At 35.0% G+C, this 26,044-nt stretch overlaps 1 protein-coding gene across 3 annotated transcripts in view; it reads left to right on the forward strand.

Moving 5' to 3' along the window:
* Window positions 1–24,731, forward strand: part of Ephx4 (epoxide hydrolase 4) — a 32,207-nt gene extending 7,476 nt beyond the window's left edge. For all 3 annotated transcript variants that reach the window (XM_003479157.5, XM_063254190.1, XM_063254194.1), the window contains 5 exons: window positions 3,059–3,216; window positions 5,571–5,699; window positions 9,674–9,777; window positions 18,875–19,023; window positions 24,036–24,731. In XM_003479157.5, the coding sequence (XP_003479205.1) occupies window positions 3,059–3,216; window positions 5,571–5,699; window positions 9,674–9,777; window positions 18,875–19,023; window positions 24,036–24,267 (772 nt within the window). In that variant the 3' untranslated portion in view covers window positions 24,268–24,731. The remainder of the gene's footprint in view (window positions 1–3,058; window positions 3,217–5,570; window positions 5,700–9,673; window positions 9,778–18,874; window positions 19,024–24,035) is intronic.
* The last annotated feature ends 1,313 nt before the right edge of the window (window positions 24,732–26,044 follow it).

Below are 26,044 nucleotides of genomic sequence, written 5' to 3' on the forward strand. Positions count from 1 at the left end.
AATGATGTGCCCCTCAGTCTATCACTAGGGTGTTTTTTTTAGTTTAAAATATGAATTAAATGTGTTATTATTTAGAAAATTTTTTTGTTTTCTAATAACAAACTCATGACCTCACACTTGCCAGGCAGGCACTTGTGCCACTGAGCTATATCTCCAGCCTAAATATGTTATTATTTATGAATTCTTCAGCAGGAGTATATCTTAAGGTTTGAACTGGGACAGAAGTCTAAATGGAAAACTGGCGCTATCAGTTTCCATTAGTTTGTTGTTTCAGTTATTCAACAAACCTTAATTAAGCTCCTACACTCAACTCGGGGAGCTTACTATTGAGCCAGACAGGAATAAACCATTATATGACATGTGTCTATTACACTGGAGAATACAGAGGTGTAAAGGAGGTAGCCTGGGCGACTCCTGGGCAAGGATATGCCTAATGTATAATGAGAAGTGGGGTTCAGGGATTGTGGGGTAATAGGGGAATCATGGGAAGGTAGTATTTCAAAGGACATCATATGAACAAAGCCATAAAAGCAAAACATGATACCCTTGTATATTTACTGTAATAGTCTAAAGCTGCGGAGGCAGCATGAGGTAGACTCCCAAGTTCAGACTACTTGGCTTTGAATCCTCTGCTGCTAGCTAACACATTGACCTTCAGCACTTCCATTAGCCTAGACTCTTTCTGTAAAGTGGAATAATAATAATGCATATTGAAGCGAACTATTTGGAAGACAACTGTTTGCCACATGTAAATCACGTAGAGTTGAGCCTGGCATACTGTAAGAGTGATGTGGATATCGTTTATTTTTATTACAAAACAAATTACAGACTGAAAAGTGTTCATGCTGGGAGACTGGGCAGTAGTCAGGTCTTTAAGGATTGGTCTGTTGGGATAATGAGTATGGGAGTCATGTTATGAGTGATAAGGAATCACCAGATCTTCAGCAGGGAAATAAGAAAATTTGCATTATTGCTGCCTCATTCTGATTAATTGAGAAGAATGAAATAGACACAGATCAATCAATAGGATGGTACAAAAATTGAAGCTTGAATTAATGAATCATAACAGGATAGACAAGAGGAGTGATTACATAAATATTTAAGATGTTAAATCTGCAGAACTTTATTGACTGGGTCTGAAAGGTTATACAGAGGGGAGAGTTGGGTTTCAATTCCAGAGACATAAAAAGCTAACTCAAAATTAAAAGGTTAATGAGAAACTAATAAAAATTATATGTGTCAGTCGATAAAAATCTATAAGGAAGCAAACAACTTCACTTGTTTATTACAACCTAGAGCCAAGATTAAGAAGATTCCTATGATCTAGCCAAAAAAAGTATTTATTTACATTTTTCAAATCCATCTTAAGTGGCAATGCTTTTGCAAATATTTAAGTCATACGTATCATAGCAGTAGGTCAGAGATTTTGCATGCATTCATAATTCCAAATATGTGTCACATCTGTTGATGTGAGGTTATTGACTTGTTAGAATGGTCTTATTGCTTTATGTTACTTGGGGGGGGGTAGCTGAACTGAGGATTGAATGTAGAGCCTTTACCTGAGCTGCATCCCCATCCTTTTTCCTACTCTTTTTTTCTTTTTTTTTTTTTGGCAAGTTCTCACTAAATTGCATGGGTTGGGCTTGAACTTGCAATGCTTCTATCTCAGGCTCCCAAAGTGCTGGGATAATAGGCATGCACCCGCCACACTTGACTTTTATGTCAGTTTGCATTGCAGTTTCCTCTCGCTACAGATTTATAATCTTACATCTTTGTGTTTGCTTGTCTGTGGCATTCCAGAGATATTTTCAGATGATAGTCTTCTATTTGGCTTGTCAGAAAATTTTACAGTTTCCATGAACAGATGTGCTTCTTTTAAATTTATGAGTCACCTTGGAATATATATATATACACTTTTCTTGTTAGTTATCCAAAATGACTTTGCTTTTTTGAGGAAGAAAATTCTCCTGAATCTCTATTTTCAATTATTTCTGCAGTTTCATGATTAAACAGAGGAATGCTTGGCACTGTAGAAGCCTGGCGGGCTTGGCTACAGCACTCTGTCCATTCTAATTCATCAGTGCTAGTGCCACTTTGGTTGTTAACTGTTCTGGTTATCACTCTTGCTTGTACTCATGGGTTTGGATCTTTTCCAGACAATTTTGCATAGCAAGTAGAAGTTCATCTGAAATGGTGGTCCTGTTGAATTCTTTCAGTGACAATCTGTTATAATCTTCAGACTTTTTTCTTCTATAGATGAGATATTGTGCAGTAATTACTGAGAACACAGGGCCATTTTTGATAATGAAGTAAAATGAGTAAAATTTACTTTACAGGGAAATATATTTTCATCAAATACATTTTCTAATAAGAGAATCAAATGATTATATAAAAACATTTTGCTCACATTACTCCACAAAAATCCTGGGTGAGATGAGCGTTCAGATGTTTTATAAAACACTCCAGTTCACATTGTTTTACATTATTTCAAAACGTTATAATAATTTATTTAGCCTAGAAATTCAGACTGTAAAATAATGGACTAATCTTAGTACAAATTTCCTGATGGCTATAAGCATCATTTAAGAAAAGCTGAAAAAACTGATTTAGTACACACACACACAAAAAAAAACACAAACGCACGCGCGCAGACACACAGTGTGTATCCAACTTTTAAAAGTTTCTGTAAAAACTTTTGTCTTCATACCCTGCTGAAGCTTGTAAAAAGATAAACTAATTTTAGTCAAGATTGTCAGTGTTTCCTTCTCATGTGACTCTCTTTTTCTTCTTGAGAAGCAACTATATAACCTTTTTCAAAATAAAGAATTTCTTATAGATTTCCACTTAGGGAAACTTTGATATTACTATTTTTTGATGTTCATTTTTTGTTATTTTGATACAAGTTCCCACTATGTTGTACTGGCTAATCTGAGCTTTTGCGCTCAAGTGATCCTTCTGCCTCAGCCCCAAGTAGCTGGGACTACAATCACCATGCCCTAGGAGTGCTACTTTTTGTGTTAGTCAATAGAGTATTTTTAATGTTTCTTTTTCCCTGCAGGTATTCTTGGCGTCATCAACTGAGGGAATTTAAAAGGGAATATAGAGTTGTTGCACTGGATTTGAGAGGCTATGGAGAAACAGATGCTCCCAGTCATCGAGAGAATTATAAATTAGACTGTCTAATTACAGATATAAAGGATATTTTAGACTCTTTAGGTAGGTTACTTTTTTTTTTAACAGTATTAAATTCTTTGTAAGGGACTAACTTCACCAAATTGTGAGTTGATGACTTCTTTTTTTGGATGAGTGAATTTTCCATCTACCCCAGCTATTATCTAGATCCTGTCACCATGGTTTTGGTGACACAGCCCAAAATATATGTCCAGGAAATTTAAAATAATACATCTAGAATATGCAGTCAAGAATGACCTTCAAAAAATTTATTTTAAATAGACCTTCCTTATCTTCCTTTGGGGGACTAAAAGAAGAAAGTGCCATCTGATTAGGAAAACAATAGACAATGCATACTACTTATTATTTTTAGTACCAATTATTGAAAATTTGATTTTCACATCCAGAAAATTCATTTCTTCAAAACTCACACTTAAATATTAATTTAAAAATGTTATAAGGTCCAGAAGTAGTTTACATTATCTTTTTTTCACTAATCAGCTGGTACCACAATAAAATTGTATAAGAAACCCTATGAAACCAAAGGGCTTTTCTGCAGTAGATCAGACTGAATACTTAGAAGAGAAAAAAATGGATGGCGTCAGCATACAGTGTCTATTGAATCTGATTACAGTAAAATAGACTCAGGTGCTGATTTCACACTATTGTACTGCATTCAGATTCTGTGATAATTCAGTCAGACCTGGCCTAAATCTGTCATAGTGAAATTTTCTAGGCAAATAAATAATATAAACAAAGTGTGTGTGTGTGTCAGTGTATTAGAATAGTAATGTGCGAAATACTTGAAAGAAGTAATTTAAGCACTTTAGGAGTAAGTTACAGATGAATCATATCTAGTTGTACAAGAGAAATCTTTTAGGAATCTTTGTTAGAGAGGGAAAAAAGTTACCGTAATCTAGCACAGACAACTTACCTAAAAATGTACCTTAACTTAGTACAGTTGTCTTATGTGTTTTATATGCTTTTTAACCTATTAGTTTGATTTTTAATCTGTATATATGATAATTAACTGTATTAGGTACTATAAGATAAATAAATGAATCTGATACTGGCAAAATGAAATGGGCTAGAGGGAAGGGGAAAAAAGAATTGAGATGTATTATGGACCTGTACCAGTTCCTTACATTGAATGGAATCATTATGTACTGCAAAAACATACTAATAAAGGTTAAAAAGATTTAACCTAATTCAAATTATCATAGTGATTACATGAAATGAAACTTAATGATGGGATGGTGTGATATATTCTGAGAAATGCATGATTAGGCTGTTTTATCATTGTGTGCTTATTATGTCCGTTACTTGATATGGAGTAAAGAAATGTGAAAACGTAAGATGCATGAAGTACTTTAAGCATGACACAAACACTTTTACAGTAATTATTTTAGTAATTAGAAATAATACACTCTAATATAGCAATAAAAGTATAGTATAGTAAGTATATAATCTAGTAACTGTCATTTATTATCATTATTATGTACTATAGACAACATGCTCTACTTTTCTATGACTGGAAGAGCAATAGGTTTGTTTATACTGTATTTCTACAAATGTCTGAGTAATGCATTATGCTACTGTAGGACAGCTACATCCCAAGAAATTTTTCAACTCCATTATAATTTTATGAAACCACCATCATATATGTATGGAAATGGCATTCCACAGTCCATGACTGTGTCTTAAAGATGCTATAATTAAGACTTTCTACTAATTCAGGTTGAATTGTAACATTAGATTTGTAAAGTTAGAAAATATATACTTCTTAGAAATAAAAATTTACAAGTTGAAGCCTAGTACAGTAACACACACCTACAATCCCAGCACTTGGGAGTGGATCACGAGTTCAAGGCCAGCTTGGGCTCTAAAATGAAATGTAAGGCCAGTCTGAGACCATAGTAAGACCTTGTCTGAAACAAACAAAAAATATAAGTTGGACATAAATGTGGCATTCATAATTTTACTATAGCTAGTAATTTGAATTTTCTCAGCAAACGAATTTTCTCAGTATCTAAAAATGAAGTGTGTTTAAAACCTAATTATGTGCATTCTTTCTGAGTTTCTAAACTCAGATCCTTAAGAGCAGAACTGCTGCCTATTTCAGATTTATTTTTAAATATAGGTTCTTGAAAGAGATTCAGAATCTGTTAAGTCTAGAGTGGATCCTGTGTGCCTAAATTTTCTAAAAAGCTATCTACGTGATTCAGATATACAGGCTGGTTTTGGAAACATTAACTTCAATTTATCTGTATATAGTAGATAGTATATAGGATAAGGTGGTGGAAGAGCAGCTTCAGAAATGTCACTATTTTTTGTGAAGTAAAGATGCATTGCTTACCTGTTTCTTTTAAATGAAATTAAAATTTGTTTCTCAATTTCAGGGTATAGCAAATGTGTTCTGATTGGCCATGACTGGGGGGGCATGATTGCTTGGCTAATTGCCATCTGTTATCCTGAAATGGTGATGAAGCTTATTGTTATTAACTTCCCTCATCCAAATGTATTTACAGGTGAGTTTAAGTTTTCATTAAATCATCTTTGCTATTGGTCACTATTGGCATTGATATTTTGGATTGAAACAGCAGAATTTGGCTAACATAATCTTTTAACAATAAAATGACTAAACTATGATAACATATGACAGTCTCCTGAAGACCCTAAGGAAACGTAGCTTCCTCTTGGCTTGCATAAAGTAACTCCTTTTAGGAAAACATTTCACCATTATCTTAGAGAGAAAAAAGGGGAAAATGCAATGAAGATTACTTTGAAAGTACTGAATTGTGACAACTTAGAAATAAATTTTCTTCTTGTAAAATTGCCTTGTATATTAGAAACACCAACATTTTTTAAAGCAGCAATTCTCTTTTTTTGTAGTGCTGAGGATTGAACCTATGGCCTCTATTACATGCTAGGCAAGCACTGTATCATTGAGCTACATCACTAGGCCTAAAGCAACCATTCTCACATTTTTGGTCTCAGAACTATGTAACTTTATATTTTACATATATAGATTGCATCTGCATATAGTCACTGAATAGGAAATTAAAACAAATTTATAAAATATTTAGATATTAATTCATTTCTTTAAAAACCCATTACATGCTAACATAAGTAGCATGTTTTAACTAAAACTACCAGCTACACTTAACAAAGCTTTAATGATAACAGGCTATTTTATATTTTTGTAAATCTCTTTAATTTGGGGCCTAATTCAAGACAACTGGGTTCTCATATTTACTTCCGCGTCCAGTCTGTTGCAATACATTGTTTGAATAAATTTGGCTTCGCACAGATTTGTAATTGGAAAAGGGAGGAATATTTTAATAGCCTTTTCAAATATGATTTTCCTCCAAACTCAAAAATTGGTGGTTTCTTAAAGGTTAATAAAAATGTAGAATGTGATGTGTAAGTGAACTTTCCATACTCTGTCACACTAAAATCCATTAGTCTGTGCTGGGACTGGTGGCACTTACCTGTAATCCCAGCACTCAGGAGGCGGAGATAGGAGGATTGCCATGAGTTCGTGGCCATCCTGGCCTAAATAAATGAATTCAAGGCCAGCCTGCACTACACATAGTGAGACCTGTCTCAAAAACCAAAACAACAACAACAATAAAATAAAGTCCATTGGTCTCACTAGCATTTTGAATAGATATTTTATCCATACATAATTTTGTATAGACACAAAACTGAATTATGGAGACCTTCAATAGTTCACAATTCACTGAATTATGAACTCAATAGGTTGACATTTTTGATATATAAAATCACATTTACTAATACCAGTTTAGCCTCATCAGTAAAAGGCTTAACTTGTGCACAGCTGTGAAGCTTGCAGTAGGAGACAGAAATTTTCCAAAATTCCACTCTTCATTTGAAAGCAAGTTTTTATTTAAGCCAGGCTTGTGCAGTACCAGAATTCAGGAGACTGTAGCAGGAGAATCACGAGTTAGAGGTCAGTTTTAGTTAATGTGTGCAAGACTGGACTAAACCATATAGCAAAATCCTTTTTCAAAAGAGAAAAGAAAAAAAAAACCCTTTTATTTTATTAAAGCCAAAAATAATATTGTTTTCTTTGAACTGAAAGGCTTAGTTTGCACATTTTTCAAGAGATTATCTCCTAAAACCCATCCTACTGAAGATAATTTGTTAATCTATTATTTCAAATGAAAAATATCTTATTTTTAAAATGCAACAAATTCAACTCATTAACTGAAATAACCACAGGTATGTTTTTCCTGCAACAAAACTGTTTTATGTGTACTTTCTATTTAATCATATCACATGCTAAAAATATGTGTGCTTCAAGATCAAGGCTTAATAAAATTAATAAGTTTGCTGTTTCTTCAAGGACATTGATAAGTGAAACTGGAACATTAATTAACTAATTTACTATAAGCATGCAGTGGTGAGGAACATAATGAATACAGGTATCATTTAGTCATAACCTCTTGATTTGTTCTAAGGTATCAGTAGCTTTATCCACTATTGCTTTTGTATACTCAGCAAATTTAAGCACAGCAAAAAACAGCAAGTAATGTTGTAGTGTTATGAAAAAGATTCGACCATCTAGATATCTTCCAAGAATTCTGGGATCCTCAGGCATGCACAGGAACTAGTAGAATCTAGTTTTGTTTGTTTTTGTGATAGAGTCTAGCTAAATTGTCTAGGCTGGCTTTGAACTTGAAATTCTCCTGCCTCTGCCTCCTCAGTAGCTAAACAGATAGGCACCATCACACTCAGACCTTGTTAGGTTTTCTGAGGTACACGTACTGTTAAGATTCACAGAAGTCCTTACAGAAACAAAAAATTCAGGACAACATATTTCAATTTCTTCCCCAAACTAAACAAATGAGAGTTTTGGGCTTGGTGGCACATGCCTATTATCCTAGCACTGAGATAGGAGTATTTCTGGGAGTTCAAGGCCAGCCTAGACTATAAAATGAGTTCACGATAGCCTGAAATACATAGCAAGACTCTGCCTCAAATAAATAAATAAGAAAGGGACTGTGACTATGTAAATAAGGGTTGAAGTTTTAGATATGTGTTCAGTTGGCTTCTCTTTGTTGAGTTACTAAGCTTAGTATTCAAATATTCTGGGATTCATTTTTTTTTTTTTCAATTGTATTAGGTAGTTAAAGTCATGCTACATGCTGTTCAACTGATCAGAACTTTAGAGTAACTATTATTTTGATAGTGGTACTATATAGATTAATTGTAATTATTGATTTCAGCAAAAAGATACTTGGACTATTTCTGTAATTATTTTATCAGTAATACTTTTAAGCCCATCAAATCAACATGAGGATTCCATGTAACCTTTTTTATATTATTTTCTTTGATTGTACTGATATTTTTTAATGCAGGAGTAAATAAACTTGTTCAAAGATAACTTTACAAACAGCGTAGCATAATAGTAGAACTTACTTGAAATTATATTTCTAAAAATCTTAACTATATTTATTATAGTCACAATATAAGAAATAAGGAAAAAATAATCTGTAGCAAGGAAAATAAAAGTGTAGTGTACAATATCCAACACTACTCCCCATTGAAGACTTAAGTATCTACCCAAACCTCCTGAGATAAAACCCTTGCCATTCTAATCCTACCAAATCAGGCTTCACTTTTTCCCTTCTGATTCATCTCATGCCACCTCCCCCTCCTTCACTGCTCTGGATGTCTTTCTCCTTTTTGCTAATTCCAAACCCAACACCTCTTCACTGTTCCTCTATACTCTTCATATATCTTTGCACAGATGGCTCCCTCTTAACCATTCGGCCCCCACGTATCACATCCCCAGAGAGATCTTCTCTGATCATGTCTACTCATAATCCCTCCACACTGTGCCATCATCAGTCTTAATAAGATTATCTTGTTTTGTTTGTTTTGTTGATAACACTGTTGCTCTCTAAAGTGATTTTTTAAAAGTATTTGTCACTTACTGTGCAAGCTCTCTGCTCAGAGGGACCTTTTCTGTCTCATTCATTGCTAAATTCCCTGGCACACAATAGACATACAACAATTTATTGAATGAATAAATTTTCTATATACATGAATGAATTTATAGGAATCACTGCAGTACCTTTTGAGGGCAAATGAATAAGATGTTCAATTTGAATCAATCTGTAAGGAAAAAAATCTTTTTAAAGAGGCAAAATTCCATTACCATGAATTCCTGAGGAAAGTGTTAGGGTGCTGATAATGACTTTGGAGGAGAGGCAGTGTTTGGGCTTTCTATTCTCTTCTGAGTTGGGGCTTCATAAAGTGAAACTTTCTTTTTACTTAAAGTGCTATAAATTTTATAAATACTAAAAGCTATAAAATTAAAAATTATAAATACTGTTCTAAAGAGCAATATAACTTGTTTTATGTGCATGCTTTTATGTGATTGTCTTAAAGGTAACATTGTCCTAAAATTTTTTTTCAATAGTAAATAACTTATACTTCTGGAGTAAAGTCTAACATACCATTTTAATTTCAGAATATATTTTACAACACCCTGCCCAGCTATTCAAATCCAGCTATTACTATTTCTTCCAAATACCACAGTTTCCAGAATTTATGTTCTCAATAAATGATTTCAAGGTAAGATAAACATTACAAATGTAAAATGATATTAAAATGTTGAAACTTAATGAGTGGTTTAAGGACTAACCTACAGACTTAGTTGCTTTTATAGTCTCCATTCATATATTTGAATGCCCAGCTGTCCAATTTTTTGTGAGAACCTATATTTCTACAGGCATTGTTCTTTTTGGAGAACATTTCATGGAGAGATGAAGGACTATGAATACTAGACAAGAAAGTTTGACAACAACAGAATTGAAAGCCCTTGGGAATAAAGAACACCTCTGGACAAAGCAAACATGCAGGTGTAGGAGTACTATATACACCGATAAGCAAGTACATTGGAACCATATTCAACATTTCTTGTATGTCCAGAATGATGTTAGATATTGAAAAATTTTCAAAGACAACATAATTTTATTGGAAATAAGTTTGTATATATCTCTGCCAAGTCAGGAATTTTTTTGAGGCTGAAGATTGAACCAAACATATTACTCCTAACATATGCTAAGTGCATGTTCTACACTGAGCTACCTTCCAATTATCAGTGTTTTCATTTTTTTAATGTAGCCCAACTCCACTGTCAAACCTAACAACATGAATGACAGCTTTTAAATCATTAATATCTATTCAGATTTTCTTAACAATTTCAATTTTCTTGATATTTTTCATTTGTTTGAATCAGGAACCAACAAGGTCTATGCATTGTATTTCACTGTTGTGGCTTTTTTTTTAAATTAAAAGAGTCTCACTGTGTTGTCCAAAGTGGTCTTGAACTTGTGGGCTCAAATGATTATCCTGCTTTAGCCACTCGAATAGCTGAGTCTACTGGCACATGTCAAGGTACCTGGCTATTATGGCTTTTAAAATTCATTACAAATACTTTTCTAGCTGTTTTTCTTTTAAAATAATATTTATTTTTCCTGAAGAAAGATCCACACTTTGGTTTTGATTAATTTATTCATCATGGTGATATTTAACTTTTTCTTCAACCCATATTTTCTCTACTTCATAGGTACTACATATCTAGAGACTTGATTAGACTAAGTTTTATGATAACACTTGTGAGATGTTGCTATATATTTTTTTATTTTAATTTTAATTTTTTTATTTTTTTATTTAAAGAGAAAAAAGAAAGGACATAAAAACAAAGCAGTAAAAGGGTACAAGTAATACAGAATTTCAAGAAAAAAATATACAGTAAGAAATCACTAGTTAATAGGTTACATATTGTCTTCTTAGAAACAGTTGTCCAAATTATAAAATTAAAGCATATATGGGGGCTGGGGATTTAGCTCAGCAGCATAAGCGCCTGCCTTGCAAGCAGGCAGTCGTGAGTTCGATCCCTGGTACCGATAAAAAGGAAAAAGACCAAAAAAAAAAAAAAAAAATTAAAGCATATAAAGTGGACATTACAGTTCCGTTCAATGATCCAACGAAAGCTCAGTATTAATATGGTTTTCCATCTACACACTCAAACATACCTGCTGTTATATCCCTTAGTCCACCTTCCTTTCCTCTCTTTTTTACAATAACACTTACACTTTTTTGGGTTTTATTATTCCCATAGTTCTTATTACTTTTTTTCAAGAGAATAAAACCAAACGTGACTAAGCAAAACAGAATCAGTTAGAACAGAAGGACGGGCATAGTACATGATGCAAAAATAGAATACCAGGTGATCAAAAGTGGTTACCATTGTGTTAGATTATCTGGTGGTGAAACACAATGATGCTTAAATTTTCGGCTCTGACCTGCGTTGTTCTGTTACAATGTCCTCTTTTATCTCAATCTCCTCCCCCCCTTTTAAATTAATCTATTTTTTTCGCATTTTTTAATTAAGGGAAAACTGAATTAAAAAATAGTGGGACATATTATAGTAACTTTTTTGTTTTCCTATTAACCTGATTTGAACCCCAGTATTGCTCTCCCCATCTTGTTCTGCCTTGATTATACTATATTCTATTTTGTTTGATAGTATCAAGTTTGAGGGTTTAGGCAACCACTTTGAAGGCAATAAGATATACAATGATGCCCATTATGGTTTGACTATTATCTTTTTTTGAAGTCCTGTAAAGTCTCCAGTGTAGGTTTTATTGGTCTTGTTCTGTACTGTTTTGATCAATTCTATTATACCTGATGATATAGGCAACTCAATTTAAAAATAGCAAGAGGCACAATGCTATATATTTTCTAATGCATCACCTTGAAGAAGGATATTCCTTGTCTTACGATGCCAGCACTAATCAGTGGGCCCATGAATTGTTAGTTGATCCAAAATTTCCTGACCCCCTTTCACCAAATGAGTGTTAGCACACAATGATGATGATAGCCTAGGTTTATTGTTTAATTAAAGTATGCAAAATAATGATTCTTTTACTTCTGTCATCCTTCCTGCCTTCATTAATTGAAATTCTTTTGCAAAGAATTTCTCCACATCTATTTTGTTGTTCTCAAATATAGTTTATACAGAAATAGTAGGGAAAAGCTTCATTCTTTCCTATTATTAAAGAACTGTCAGTTAAATGAGTATATATCAGGTCCTGATCTAGATCTCCAATCTCCTAAACAAGTGTACATCAAGGGCTTAAATAAAATGAGGCAAGTGGTATGATTTTAGGGCTCCAGCAGGGTCAAAACCCTTTACCTGAGCTTGAGACTCTGAGGGTTAAGACAAAGACTTCTCTGGACTACCTACTTTTATTAGGTCCAAAACAAAGGACAGGGAAACTGAGGAAAATGCAGGCAATGAGCAGGACCTTGGGAGTCACTTCAAGGATGTCTCCAAATAGTAAATCATGTCATTTTTAGGAGAACCATCTTATCATGAAGACATGGTAGAAGTGAGACTGTAGGAGTAATTTCTGCAGCTGCAGTCTCTATGGACTTAATTGCTGTTTGAGCCAAGTGTCCACAGCTGTGGCCTTGTCTTGCCTTTTGAGGTGTCTCCTGGCCTCACAGGCTACTATAGGCCTCATCCAGGACCAGTGATTCATAGAAGTTCATTTACTATGAATCAGCTCACATTGCCAGGCAAGGGGACAAGGCCTAGAACAGATTCACAGATAAACATAGAAAGCCAATTAGTTAATTTTAAATCCTGCTCAGAACTGTTTCATAGTGGTCTCCAACATCTCCTTTTGTTTTTGTGACAACAGCTGGATCAAGGTAAGTTATGGTTGAATGTTATCTGGGAGTTGGCCTGTCTTGGCTCCTCTTTGATAAACTATGAATAGAATAAGGAGAAACACATAGATTATTCCAATGTACCAACATAAAGCCAGAAGTGAGCCTTCAGATAGTTGAATGAATTTAATTGATCTAAAGCATCAGAAAATTTGTCCTAATCTTGAATTTGTTCATCAAATTTTGGGTTTTGTTGGGACATTGACAACACCTCCTTCTGGAGAGCATCAATATCCATAGAAACATTTTGATGGATAGCTCCTTGTACATGTTTCTTTATGTCTTTCCAAGGATGCATAGATTTGTTATACAGCAAATGATTCATGCAGAAATGAGTTGTCTTGTAGTGACACTTAATTTAGGACCAGTCATGTCTAATGTCATGGTAAATCTCAGGTGGAGAATCTGCCCAAGTAATGGGTCTAAGTAATGGTGGATCATGGACTTAAGTCCATTACTCCACTCCTGAGACTGGTGTCATATATACAGATGCTGCCAGCAGAGCCATTAAGGCAAGAAAAAAATTTTCAAGGGTTGGTGGAATTCCCCTGCGGAGACTTTATCTCTAGCATCACAAATTGTTGCTTGGATGTCATTCCACTGGATCACTTGTCTTCTCTTCTGGTCTCTTGGGGGAGATGGCAGTCAATTCTCTGGCTGATTGGCAGGTCTCTCTAGGCCCAGGTTGTCGGAGCCATCACATAAGGCTGTCTACAGCATTGGTTGTGTCTCCCACCAATGCTGTGTATTTCTTGTGGATATTTCACTTGTTAAGACATAAGTATAACCTTGCTTCCACATTATTAGATGTATTATTCCTTTAAAGTTTAAATTATGCATGGAAAAGACAAAATATAGCCTATCTGGGGGAAAAACAGGAGTGTTAAAAAAAGCATTTTTTAAAAATCAATTATGATGAGAAGCTAGTCTCTGGGAACTGCAGTTGGATTTGGCAGTTCTGGTTGCAGCACCCCATAGGACTGGTAAGCAAGCATTTACAGCTCTTAAATCTTGTAACAACTTACATTTGCCTAACTTCTTTGGAATAACAAAGATGAGTATCTCAAGGGCTACCTGAGCTTTCTAAATGTCCTAGTTGTAATTGTTCTTCAAATAATTTGTGTAATTGAATTAGCTTCTCCTTTTTAAAGGGCCATTGGTCTACCCAAACAGGCTCCTTGGTTTTCCATTGTAAAGGCAGAGCTGTTTGTGGGGTGAATCATCAGTGGCCTTTGTCAAAAAAAAACCCTGCTGATAACTGGTACCATGCCTATCATTTTTAGATGTGATCTTAACAGGCTGTTTAATTCCCTGTCCTTTGTCTTTTTTGATATCCCATTTTAATCATCATTTTCTTAATTTTAGGGTCTGAATCTGTTTGTTAAGTTTTCAAATTGGAACTTGTTTGTTTGGTTTTAAAATCAGAATTATTAGTCAGCATTAATTTCCACTTTTGTAACAAATCTCTTCCCCACAAGTTAACTGGAATAGGTGCCACCTAAAGTAAAAGGAAACCTTTTTGTTGGTCTGGTCTCTGGTAAGGCAGGGGTGAGGCACTTTGCAGCACATGCTGAGGGGTTCCCAGTCCATTAAGGGACATAGGAACCCTTTGTGTCAGCCACATAGCAGGCCATTCTAATGTAATTACCGACACATCCACACCAGTGTCTATTAGACCTTCAAAGTATTTTCCATTAATCTTTATAAAACACATAGCCCTGTGTTGTAGTCATGGGCTGTGCACAGAACAATTAGAATCAGGACATGGAGTTTATAATATTGTTTTATGACGGTTACCCAGAGTTAACTCAAGAAACTGCAGGAAATCTATCTGCAACACCAAATACATAGAATATTTAGCTAAGGGCCTAAATCCCACAGTAATGTCCCACGTGAGTCCAGATGAAAACTCAGAGCTCATGACAATGCCTCCCATGAGTCCAACTGGAGGTCCAGAACCCACAAGAAAGACTCATACCAGTCTTCTTTATGAATCTGTGCTGGGAAGACCCAAAGGCCAGCGGTGGAAGCCAGAATATCCATGCCAGTGGGCTAAAGGAGCTGTGCTAGTGGGATGAGAGTTCTATGCTGGAGCCAAGAAGCCACACTCATAACAAAGACCAGGGCTGTCCTGAAAAGCACCACGGCCATCCTCAGTGACATGGAGGCCCCAAGCTCCTCCAATGATAAGCACAGTCAAGTATATGCCAGGAAGCCAACGTGACGAGTTCATCCTGGAGACCAAGTGGCATACATCATCTCCTCTGGAGCCAGAAAGCAATGCTCAATGTGAGGTCCAGAGCTTCTCCAGAAGAACCTAATGGCTCAAACAGCAACATGTAGGAGAACCCACAATGCCTCCATGCCTCAACCCATGGCTTCTCCTCCACGTCTCTATTTATGCTGGCAACTTTCCTCAGGTGGAACATCTATGCTCAGTACCATACAGATGTAATCCAGCCGACATTAAGTTGACCACCAGTTTTTAATCCATAACAGCCTGTTTTTAGTCACTTCCTGTGTAAAATAAATTTCTCTTTTTGCAGTTTTGCTCTGATGCTCTGAGCTGTCTATACTTAACAAAAGAAGGCTTCTGTATAGGTAATAAAATCAACTGCACCAACTGTTAAAAAAAAACCAGAGATCCATAGCACTTGCAAGAACTTGTATCTCATCCCAACAATCACCATCAATCACACTAGGCCCAACAGTTATTTCTTTTAAATTTAGATCAGGCTTTCCTTTGTACAAGACCAATTGTTCCTTCAAGTGGGGGACCCCAAATTCCTGTGGGAGTTGGGGGGGCTTGTCATCTCCAATGAGAGTGACTCTGCAAACTACAGGAAAATTTAATCCTGCACTTTGAATCATTCTGCTGATGAGTGAGTTAATGTCTCTCCAGAGAGCCATCTCTGAAGCTCTTCTTGAATTTGTTGGTGAGTTTGCACTGGGTAAAGTTGACTGTCATTTTGACTCACAGGCCATGCCTCCTCTGTTGTTCTGCCAGCCTGAGGAAAGGCCCTCATCTCGTTTTTTTGGCAAAGGTGTACTATCTTTATGGAATTTAGAATGACAATATTTGGCCCAATGCCTCCCTTTTTTGGCATCTCGGATAGAGTCCAGGTGTGGAACTCAAGTCCTCCTCACCAGAGGCACTTTTCTCTTGCAGGGTTGCAGCTGCAGCATCTGTCCTATTAGATCTAATAAGAACTCTGTAATTTTCTCTAGTATGTCCCATTTTCCACAGTTAAAACATTTCACATTATTCCTTTTTGCATTTGCAAGACTAGCCATAACCTGAGCCATCATAGTTGTCCTGTAGGACTCAGTTCCAGTGTCCTGACATGCTCGAATATATGTTGTTAAATCATTAGTTGACTTTATAGGATTTAAAGCCTGTTTAAAATCCCAATTAACATTTGCATATGCTAATTGTAAAGTGAAAATGTTCGCAGCTTCTGTGTTGGATACCTGTCCGTGAATGGCTTATTGTAATTTTGTCAAAATTGAGTAAAGTGTTCCTGGTGTCCTTGCAGAATATGTAAAAAGGACATCATCCTCTGGAATAGTTTTCCTCCCTTTTTTTTTTTTTTTAACTAATTCTGCCAATTGTGGATATAGCTCTTCAGGCCATTGAATCTGTTCTTCAAGTACTATATATTCCTGTTCCAGAAAGCATTTCCTCATTTATTACTGGACATGGATAGGGACCCTTCCTGTTCTTATGAGCCTGCTCCAAAACAAGAGTTAACTTTACATCAAAATGAAGGAATTTAGCAAGAGACAGGCATGTTTGTGCCAGATGTTTGATATCATAAGGTGTCAATTGATATGTATCCAAAACATTTTGTAAGAGTCTCACAGTAGGGGCTGGGGATTTAGCTCAGCAGCATAAGCACCCCTTTAGCAGTTGTATTTCAAAAGGCATATGAACAAAATGCTCATGATCATTAGCATCTCTTTCAGTTCCAACTGGGAAGCAAGCAGTGAGGGTATTATTTGCTCCCTATGTGGCTGCCTCTTCCTGCACTACCTGTAAGTTTTTGGATAAAGCCCTATGAGATACTTTTTGTAAAGGCTCTGGCCCCTGCTGAGGTGATCCCTCTAGGGATTTTGTTTTGGTGGCTGGTGCCTCAGCTGGGAGCTCTCATCCTTCTATGTCCGAATTAGAGACCATTGACTGTCATCTCTTTAATGGACTTAAAACTGAATGGACCAGATTCCAAGTTGAGAACATCTCAGGGTAAATGATTTGTCCTGCTCTGTGTGCCTTTTAAAGATTTTTTTCAACTCTTTCCCAAATATCAATTTCTGTAGTGACTGTTTGAGGAAACTATGGATTATATTTGGTTACCTCTTTTAATATTTTAAAGTCTTTTTTTGGCACATGAGCCCCTAAGCAGGCTTTGGAGCAGTTGTAAATACCTTTGCTCCTTGGCTGAAACATTTTGCCCCATATTTTACTCCCAGATAAAATGGCTTTTCACAGTGGAAAGACTCACCCTTTTTCTTCCTTCACTTCTCTCTAAGCATCCCTGGTGAAGCTTTTGTTCTGTGAAGGCCTCCTCCATATCCAAACTTTTCAACTCTGAGTGGACTTACTGGTTCAGGTGAAAATTCCTAGACCAAGGATTTTAGGTCCCTGTTCAGTTATTGGGTCCTGAGCTACATCCCCAATTTCCCAAACAAGTATACAGCAAAGGCTTAAATAAAATGAGACAAGTAGTATGATGTTAGGACTCTAGAGGGTCAAACCTGTTAGCTGAGCTCGAGACTCTGAGGGCTAAGACAAGGATTTCTCTGGACACCCCACTTTTATTAGGTCCAAAACAAAGGGCAGGGAAACTGAGGAAAGTGCAGGCAATGAGCAGGACCTTGGGAGTCACTTCAAGGATGTCTCCAGATAATGAATCATGTCATTTTAGGAGAACCATCTTATCATGAAGACATGGTAAAAGTGAGACTGTAGGAGTAATTTCTGCAGCTGCAGTCTCTATGGACTTAATTGCTGTTTGAGCCAAGTGTCCACAGCTGTGGCCTTGTCTTGCCTTTTGAGGTATCTCCTGGCCTCACAGGCCACTACAGGCCTCAGCCAGGACCAGTGATTCACAGAAGTTCACTTACTATGAATCAGCTCCCATTGTCAGGCAAGGGGTCAAGGCCTAGGACAGACTCACAAATAAATAGAAAGCCAATTAGTTAATATTAAGTCCTGTTCAGAGCTGCTTCGTAGTGCTCTCCAACAAGTACATACTTGTTACACACTATTATTGGCTTGCAAGTAGAATTTTTTAAAACAGAATTTAACTAAAATATCAATGTGTACTTTAAGAGCAAGGATTGTTTCTTTAAATTTTTATTGCATATATTGCTGGGGATATGGCTCAGCAACACTGTGCTTGCCTGGAACACACTAGATCATGAGTTCTATTCCTGGTACCAAAAACAAACAAAAAAAAAAAACCAAAAAATAAAATCTCATAATCTCATGTATTTATGAAACCATGAACCATGATCCATGAACTGGATCATGATGTAAAGTATATTTATTGATAATGTGACCAAAAATGTTTGAACAGCTTTATGGGGGAGGAGATCGGTTGTCAATAAGCAACAACTGGAATATTGAGGATGGCTTTTTAATAGGTGTAGCACATGAACTGGACCATATAGAATACAAAAAGGCACTAAGAATACAGGAAACTGCTCACAAAGGTGCGTTATACAAAAGAGGTTAAAAGCGAAGAATATAAAGCAATCAAACACAAAAATTCAAAAAATGTGTTTTTAAAGAATGAAATCTTGAACTTAGCTGGAACAAAAGTTAAGGTTTGTCACTGTACACTGATCACATCCCTTTTTAAAGCTAAAGATTTAGCTATTGTTGGATAATTGAAAAGTCTATTCATTCTCTTTTCACTGAAATTAGACTTTGAAACATCTCTTTACCAGTCAGAGCACTGGCATTGGAAGAAAAGGATGTCAATTAACAACAGAAGATCTTGAAGCTTATATTTATGTCTTTTCTCAGCCTGGAGCATTAAGTGGTCCAATTAACCATTACCGAAATATTTTCAGGTCAGTATAATTTATTTTTGGTTAAGTAAACTATTTCAGTTTGATTCTAAAAAAACAACATTTTAAGATTAAATTTACTGCTTACCCAAGTAGTCAAATACAATACTCTGAATTTTTAGTAGTTGTGTAGTCTTTTTATGGAAAATTTCAAACGTATGAAAAATTTAAAAGAAAAATACAGTACAGTAGATCCTCCACATAGCTGTCACTTGTTTTATCTGTAATTCTGTTCACTTAATCTCTCCCTTTGAATTAGTTTGAGTAGATTTATATTTTAATGATTATTGATTTATTTAAGAATATTTCTTGAGCTAGGCATGGTGGTGCATAGTGAGTTCAAAACCAGCCTGAACAACATAATAAAACCCTATCTACACCCCCAAAAATTCTATTAAGCACTTTCTATGTTCTAGGCTGTTAATATGCAAGCTACAGTGATAAGCAAAACTTGACAAGATTCCTGGTCTCATGAAAGCTTGTAGTGTTGTGGAAAAGCCACACATTAGCAATTAACCAGAATGATGAATTTGTGGTTATAAACTAACAGAAAAATGTTGAAAGGAAGAGATGAGAGTAATCCCAGCACTCAGGAGGCTGAGGTAAGAGGATCACTGCAAGTTCAAGATCAGCCCGGGTTACAAAATGAGTTCAAGGTCAGCCTGAACTGCATAGCAAGACCTTGTCTCAAAATGACTAGAGAGAGAGAGAGAGACAGACAGAGACAGACTGAGAGAGAGAAGAGAGAGAGAGAGGAGAACTGAGGATGAGGAAGTGATGTTTGAGCAAGGAAGTAAAGGATTTAACTATTTGTTGAAATTAAGGGTAGGAAAACTGGAGTAGGAAAGAGTGTGGACCAAAGCTGTGTGGGAAGATGGATGTTGTGGCTTCCAATAACAAGAATTAGAGCCAGTGTGGCTAGAACACCCCAAGTGAGGATGAGAAGTGCATGGGACAAAGAGAGGTCCCAAAGGTAGCTAGCAGGTGACCATGAAGAGCCAAGTGAGTCATATCAAGAATGTAAGAGCATGATTATGAAGCCAGTGAATGTGAGTTTTAAGCAAAGGAGAGGAAGAGAGAAACTTACCCAGCTCATATTTGATAAGTTGTGCTCCCTTCAGCAGCACATATACATATTTGGGTAAGTTTACTCAGACCATAGTGTGGACAATGTAATGGAGAGATTCAGAGTGGATGTGAAAGAACTACAGCAGTCCAGCGGTGGAGATGAAGAAAGGGGATAGATTTAATAAATATTTAAGAGGTAAGTTGAGTAATTTTATGATACTGGAATTCTCAGGGCAGAAATTATATCTAAATATGTCTTAGGCTATTATCACTCCCTGGAATGCCTGGCAGAAATTTTTCTTTAGACTGAACAATATTCTTTCAAAATTTTCTGACAGTGAGTTCATGATGCAAATTATAAAAACCAACAACCATCCAGGGATTTAGCTCAGCGGCATAATAAGTGCTTGCCTTGCAAGCGTGAGGTAGTAAGTTTGATACCCAGAACCAAAAAAACCAACAACCCACTATTAATGAGAATCAGGATATAATTGCAGCAGAACTCCTATCAATTTCAAATAGAAATAGACTATAACATATACTTAAATTACTAAATATATAAAAGAATAAAAATATGAGAAGAGTAAGTCATTATTGGAACAGACTAGAAATAGCTTTTATAAAATCTGGATGAACTTTTAGAAAATGAATGACCACTAAAGTCAATTAAATAGCATTTCATACAAGATAAAGAGAATTGTTAATTGGAAATTGTATCTCAAAAAATTAACTAAAACATAACTTAGAGAAAAAAATGAAAACTTAAAACAGGATGTATTTGACATGAGGATAGAATTAGAAATTATATATATATATATATATAAATGTATAGTAGATGCTAAGAATATGTATATATTTACAGTTGTAGGTTTAAATTTTAAGCACATATATATGTATTTACACAGACTATACATGTATGTATGTATGTGTAGATGTATTAAACTAAGAATTTTTCTGAGAAAATAATAGAAATAGAATGTATTAAACATTTTAAAACCAGTAGAGGGGGATAAGAAATTCAAAGGAACATAGAAAAGATAAAAAAGAAGCGAAGAAGACAAAATAAAAAGCACAAAATAAAATGACAAAACAAGTCCATGTGTTGGTGGGTACAGTCATTGTGAATGCATTAAACTTTCCAGTTAAAAGGTTCCAGATTAGGTTTTTAAAAATTCCAGCTTTATGGTATTTATGCAGATACAAATAAAGCATGAGAATACAAAATTGCTAAAAGACAGAAAAAGTTATATAGCAGGTATTGGTTTAAATAAAACAAATCTCTCAAACTTTTGGTGTTAGTGTGGAATCCAAGAAGAATCTTAAGATATAAATGAGGGCAGAAGAAATAAATTCAGATCTCCTTTTTAGACTAGCAGCAAAAAACGTTACAAATATATACATATACATTTGTAAAGGGCAAATAGAGATAATGATGTGTTTTCATGCAAGTCTCAGTTTTAGACAGAAGACAAGAATGATAGTTTTTTTAAAAATTGTTTTCATTTTATTTCCTTATGAGAGCTAACTTCGAGATACAAAATAGTATGCTGTTAAACAGCTACAAGAGGGGAAATCTCATCTTTCTGAAGATCTTTTACTAACAATTGTTCATTAGAAAGACTTGCACTCCCAAGAGGAAGCGCTAGCATCCTGTTAATTTAGCAGAGAGGGAGAGAGGAAAGAAAAGAGAGGAGAAAAGAGAGGAGAGAAGAAAGAAAGGAGAGAGGAAAGGGGACAGAAGGAGAGAAGAGAGAGGAGAGAAGGAGAGAGGAAAGGAAAGAGAGCCCTAGCCTGTGAACAGCAGAACTCATAAAATTACAAAAACAAAAGACACTGTTCAACTAGATTGTTGGGGTGAGGGATTTAGCTCATAAGTGCCTGCCTGGCAAATGCAAGGTCATGAATTCGATCCTTGGTACCAAAAAAATAAAAATAAAAAAACTAGATTGTTGTGGATTAAATATAGTTGGGTGAAGGTCACAGCAGACCTGAAAACTCAAGTGATGCCCCTGGGCAATTCTTCATACCAAATAAGCAAGCCAAGTACATAATTAAAAACATGACTGGATGACATATAATAAGACTACAAATTAAACATATTTCATTGTACTCAAGCATGAAATTGGCCCTTATTTACCACCCTGGAGTCTCCCCAGGATCACAGCTTGATCTAAGTACTCTCCAAAATCTAGATTCAAGGAATCAAAATGGACCAGGAATCAGAGTTAACTATAGGATCTATATAGTATATCAAAAGAAAGTAAAAATTAACATACTTCTAGAAAAAAAGGCCAAATCTACAAAAATGATATAAAAGATTTTAACCCACTTTTCATGAGATTTTTATCAACCAAGCAGAAAAGTAATCTATTGTTATAAAATATTTGCACTGTCCTGTTAACATCTTTGATCTTATAAACAATTCTTTGAAAAATATTTACAAAGACTGGTTACATACTGGACTGTAAAACAACTCAACCTAATATCAGATAGATTATGTTCTCTGAACACAATGCAATTAGAAATTAACAACAAAATTTTAGAAAACTCCATAGGTTCAGAAATTTTAGGAAACATTAATGTGTGTCTAGAGTAAAGAAGCAACTTTACTCTCACATGAATCAAAACAGATGGCCTCTGTGACCCCCAACAAACAAGTAATTCTGCGGGAGACAACGGCAAGGTGTCCTGTCATTCAGTTCTAATAGCATCTACTTAGAGATGGCATCATATGACATAGGTTGAGAGCTTAATCCTCCAATTGACCTCACTTTAAAGCCTGTCACAATTCTGGGACTTTGGAGCTTCTTACCAACTAGAAAAATTGAGGTTCCCATAAAGCCCTCCTGAGACTGTGATGTGTAGAAAAGAAAATTTGCAAACGTTTATTGTATTGTTTTTATAATATAGTTCCTACTATATTCAAGGAAAATGACTAAGAGATCATCTGATGATGGACTTGCACAGATTTTATTTTTATTCTTTATACTCTTCTGTATTTAAGAAACTACACAATAAAAACTTTGTTTTAAAAAGAATCTTCTTGCAAAATAAATCTAGTATCATGTAATATTAAAGGCAAGTCCATATATATTTTCTGATGTTTCAGCTCTGGGTTTCAGATAAAATACATCAGATTATCTAACAGTAATTTAAACTGTACTTAAAAAGTAACAGTATAAATATCTTTTATCACACCTCATAAATTCTAGCATTTCTATAAATTCTTCATAGCACTGAATTTCATATTGAATTGTAGTCCTCTATAAATTTTGCTAGCCTCTTATTTCAAACAAGATATATTATGGTAGCTATTTTGGATTTGTTATTATCTTTCTTGGAAGTCTTTACCGCATTCATTGTTTTGTTCTATTGGTTCTATTTTGTTCTGTTGTGTTTGATCTTTACTATGTCTGAATGTATGGGCAGCTATTTTGGAGACAACAAAAAGCCTTATGGTAACCATTGTTGATTTCCTATTATTTTGTTTTGAAGTCCTGTGTCACGTACACTGTTTTGTTTTGATTGGCTTTATCCTGTTTTATTTTGCTTGGTTTTATTCTCTATAAAATAAAAATTACAAAAAATTTTTGCTAGCTTCATTCAATTTGAAAATTTAATGGGCTCTTTCTTAAATAACCTTTCATTTGTTTTGTTGTATAAAGTTGACTGCCTAATGTGGCATTTCTCAACCATTTTTCATTAGTACTTCTTTAAGGAGACTTTATAGACATTTTTCCCTAATCATGCTCTACCTTATGAAATATTATCTGTTTTTATATGCTTTATAAAAAATAAGATTTCCATTACCCCAAATCAATTTTTATCTCGTTAGAGGCAATATTACTACCTTTGAATGTATAGAGTGAAAAGTGTAATAAAGCATTGTGGAAAATAGTATTTTAACTTTTACAATGAATTTCAAAACTTACATGTTTATTTTGTAGCTGCCTGCCTCTCAAGCATCACATGGTAACCACTCCAACATTGCTATTGTGGGGAGAAAAAGATGCATTCATGGAGGTTGAGATGGCTGAAGTCACAAAGATGTATGTTAAGAACTATTTCAGATTGACTATTTTGTCAGAAGCCAGTCATTGGCTTCAGCAAGACCAGCCTGACATAGTGAACAAATTGATATGGACATTTCTAAAAGAAGAAACAAGAAAAAAAGACTGAGTTTTCTTCATCTTCCACATGGGGTCTGTAATGAAATCTCTAATTTTATTCATCTTATGTTTTGTTAGGGGAAAAATCTGTTTTACTATATTTGATTATAAATAAATATTCTGAAAATGGTATTGAAAACATGTGAATGTGTGAACATGTGATATGTTGATTTTCATCTGATTTTCATTTTGAACAGATCTGCCTTTGAAAGTATCTGCCTTAAAATATATGGGCCAGGGGTCTGGGGATATAGCTCAGCGGCATAAGCGCCTGCCTTGCAAGCAGGCAGTCGTCAGTTCAATCCCTGGTACCAATAAAAAGGAAAAAGACCAAAAAAAAAAAAAAAAAAAACTATATATATATATATGGGCCAGGATATAGCTCAGCAGCACAGTGCCTGCCTGGCAAGTGTGAGGCCATGAGTTCAGTTCCTGGTATCTGAACAAATAAATAAATGTATATAAGTTGGAGAACATGGCTCAATTTTGGTTTCTTGTTTTCTTTACCTTGACATAAGGTGCCTTCTACAATAAAGATTAAAGTTATGCCATATTGAAAGACAAATCTGCTAATTTCATTTAAAAGTTTTTGCTGTTTTTAACCACTAAAAATTCAGTTATCAAATCACACACAAATTGTGTATAAATATATGTATATGAAAATATAACTAAATGACTGTGCATTCTTAAAATGGGCTGTAAGTACTATTTCTACTGGGAAACTTAAATTGCTTTTTTAACTGATATCTTGCCATGTCAATTTAAGAGACATGAAGATTCATATATGTATGTATGCGTGCATCCATGTGTGTATTTATGTATATATACTTGTTAAACATTGCAGAGTAGGGATGCATATCCATTAATTTACTTGTCTGAATTCTCCAGCATAATTGATGAATAGGAAAATAAAATGTCTTTCTGCTCCTTTCAATGTAACAAGAATTGAATACTGTACTTTCTGTCTGCACTAGAATCTAAGCTCCACAGGGCAAAAATTTTGTTTTATTTTATTTACTAATATACATCCAGAGTCTAGAATAAGAGCCTGGTACACTGTGAGCAATCAAATATTTGCTTAATGAATAAATACAGTGGTCCCCATTATCCACAGAAGATATATTCTAAGATGCTGAAGACAACATGAAACATTGTATAGTAACACCTTTTCCATTCTGACTAAGCACTTAACATGTATTGTGGCTATTTCTTTTTCAGTTTCCAGTGTGATAGCAAAACTATCATGAATTTTTTTCTTCTTTCCAATTTCATAGATAGATTTTTTTTTTCTTACTGAGGATCTTAGCAACTTTAGCATATGATTTTTAAATTGAGAACTTTTACCTTTTCACTTAAAGGAAGCACTTTACAGCTTTGGCATATCTGAACTGCCAGTATCACTGCTCTTGCACTTTGGACCCATAATTAAGTAAAATAAAGATTACTCCTGCATCACCCTCCTATGTGCTAGGATTATAGGTTTTCACCACCATGATTGGCCCTGCATTGTTTATTTCTGAAATTTTTCATTTAATATTTTCAAACTGTGGCTGACCACAAGGAACTGAAACTGTGAATAAAGAACTATTATAATACTGTATATTTGACATACTGCTGTGTGTAGGAGAGGAATATAAAAGTTGCTGTATGTAGCAGGGAATATAAAAGAAAGAGGGTACATGGAATTTTCTTTTAAAGTATAGAGATCACTTTCCCATCCTCACTGAGGTCCAGGAAATTTTTATTTTTAATTCCATGGAAAAGTTATTGGAATTCTAGTGAGTTAA

This window comes from Cavia porcellus, unplaced genomic scaffold, assembly GCF_034190915.1.
Source record: "Cavia porcellus strain 051 isolate PalLab524CR breed Dunkin Hartley unplaced genomic scaffold, mCavPor4.1 scaffold_1, whole genome shotgun sequence".
Taxonomy (NCBI): Eukaryota; Metazoa; Chordata; class Mammalia; order Rodentia; family Caviidae; genus Cavia; species Cavia porcellus.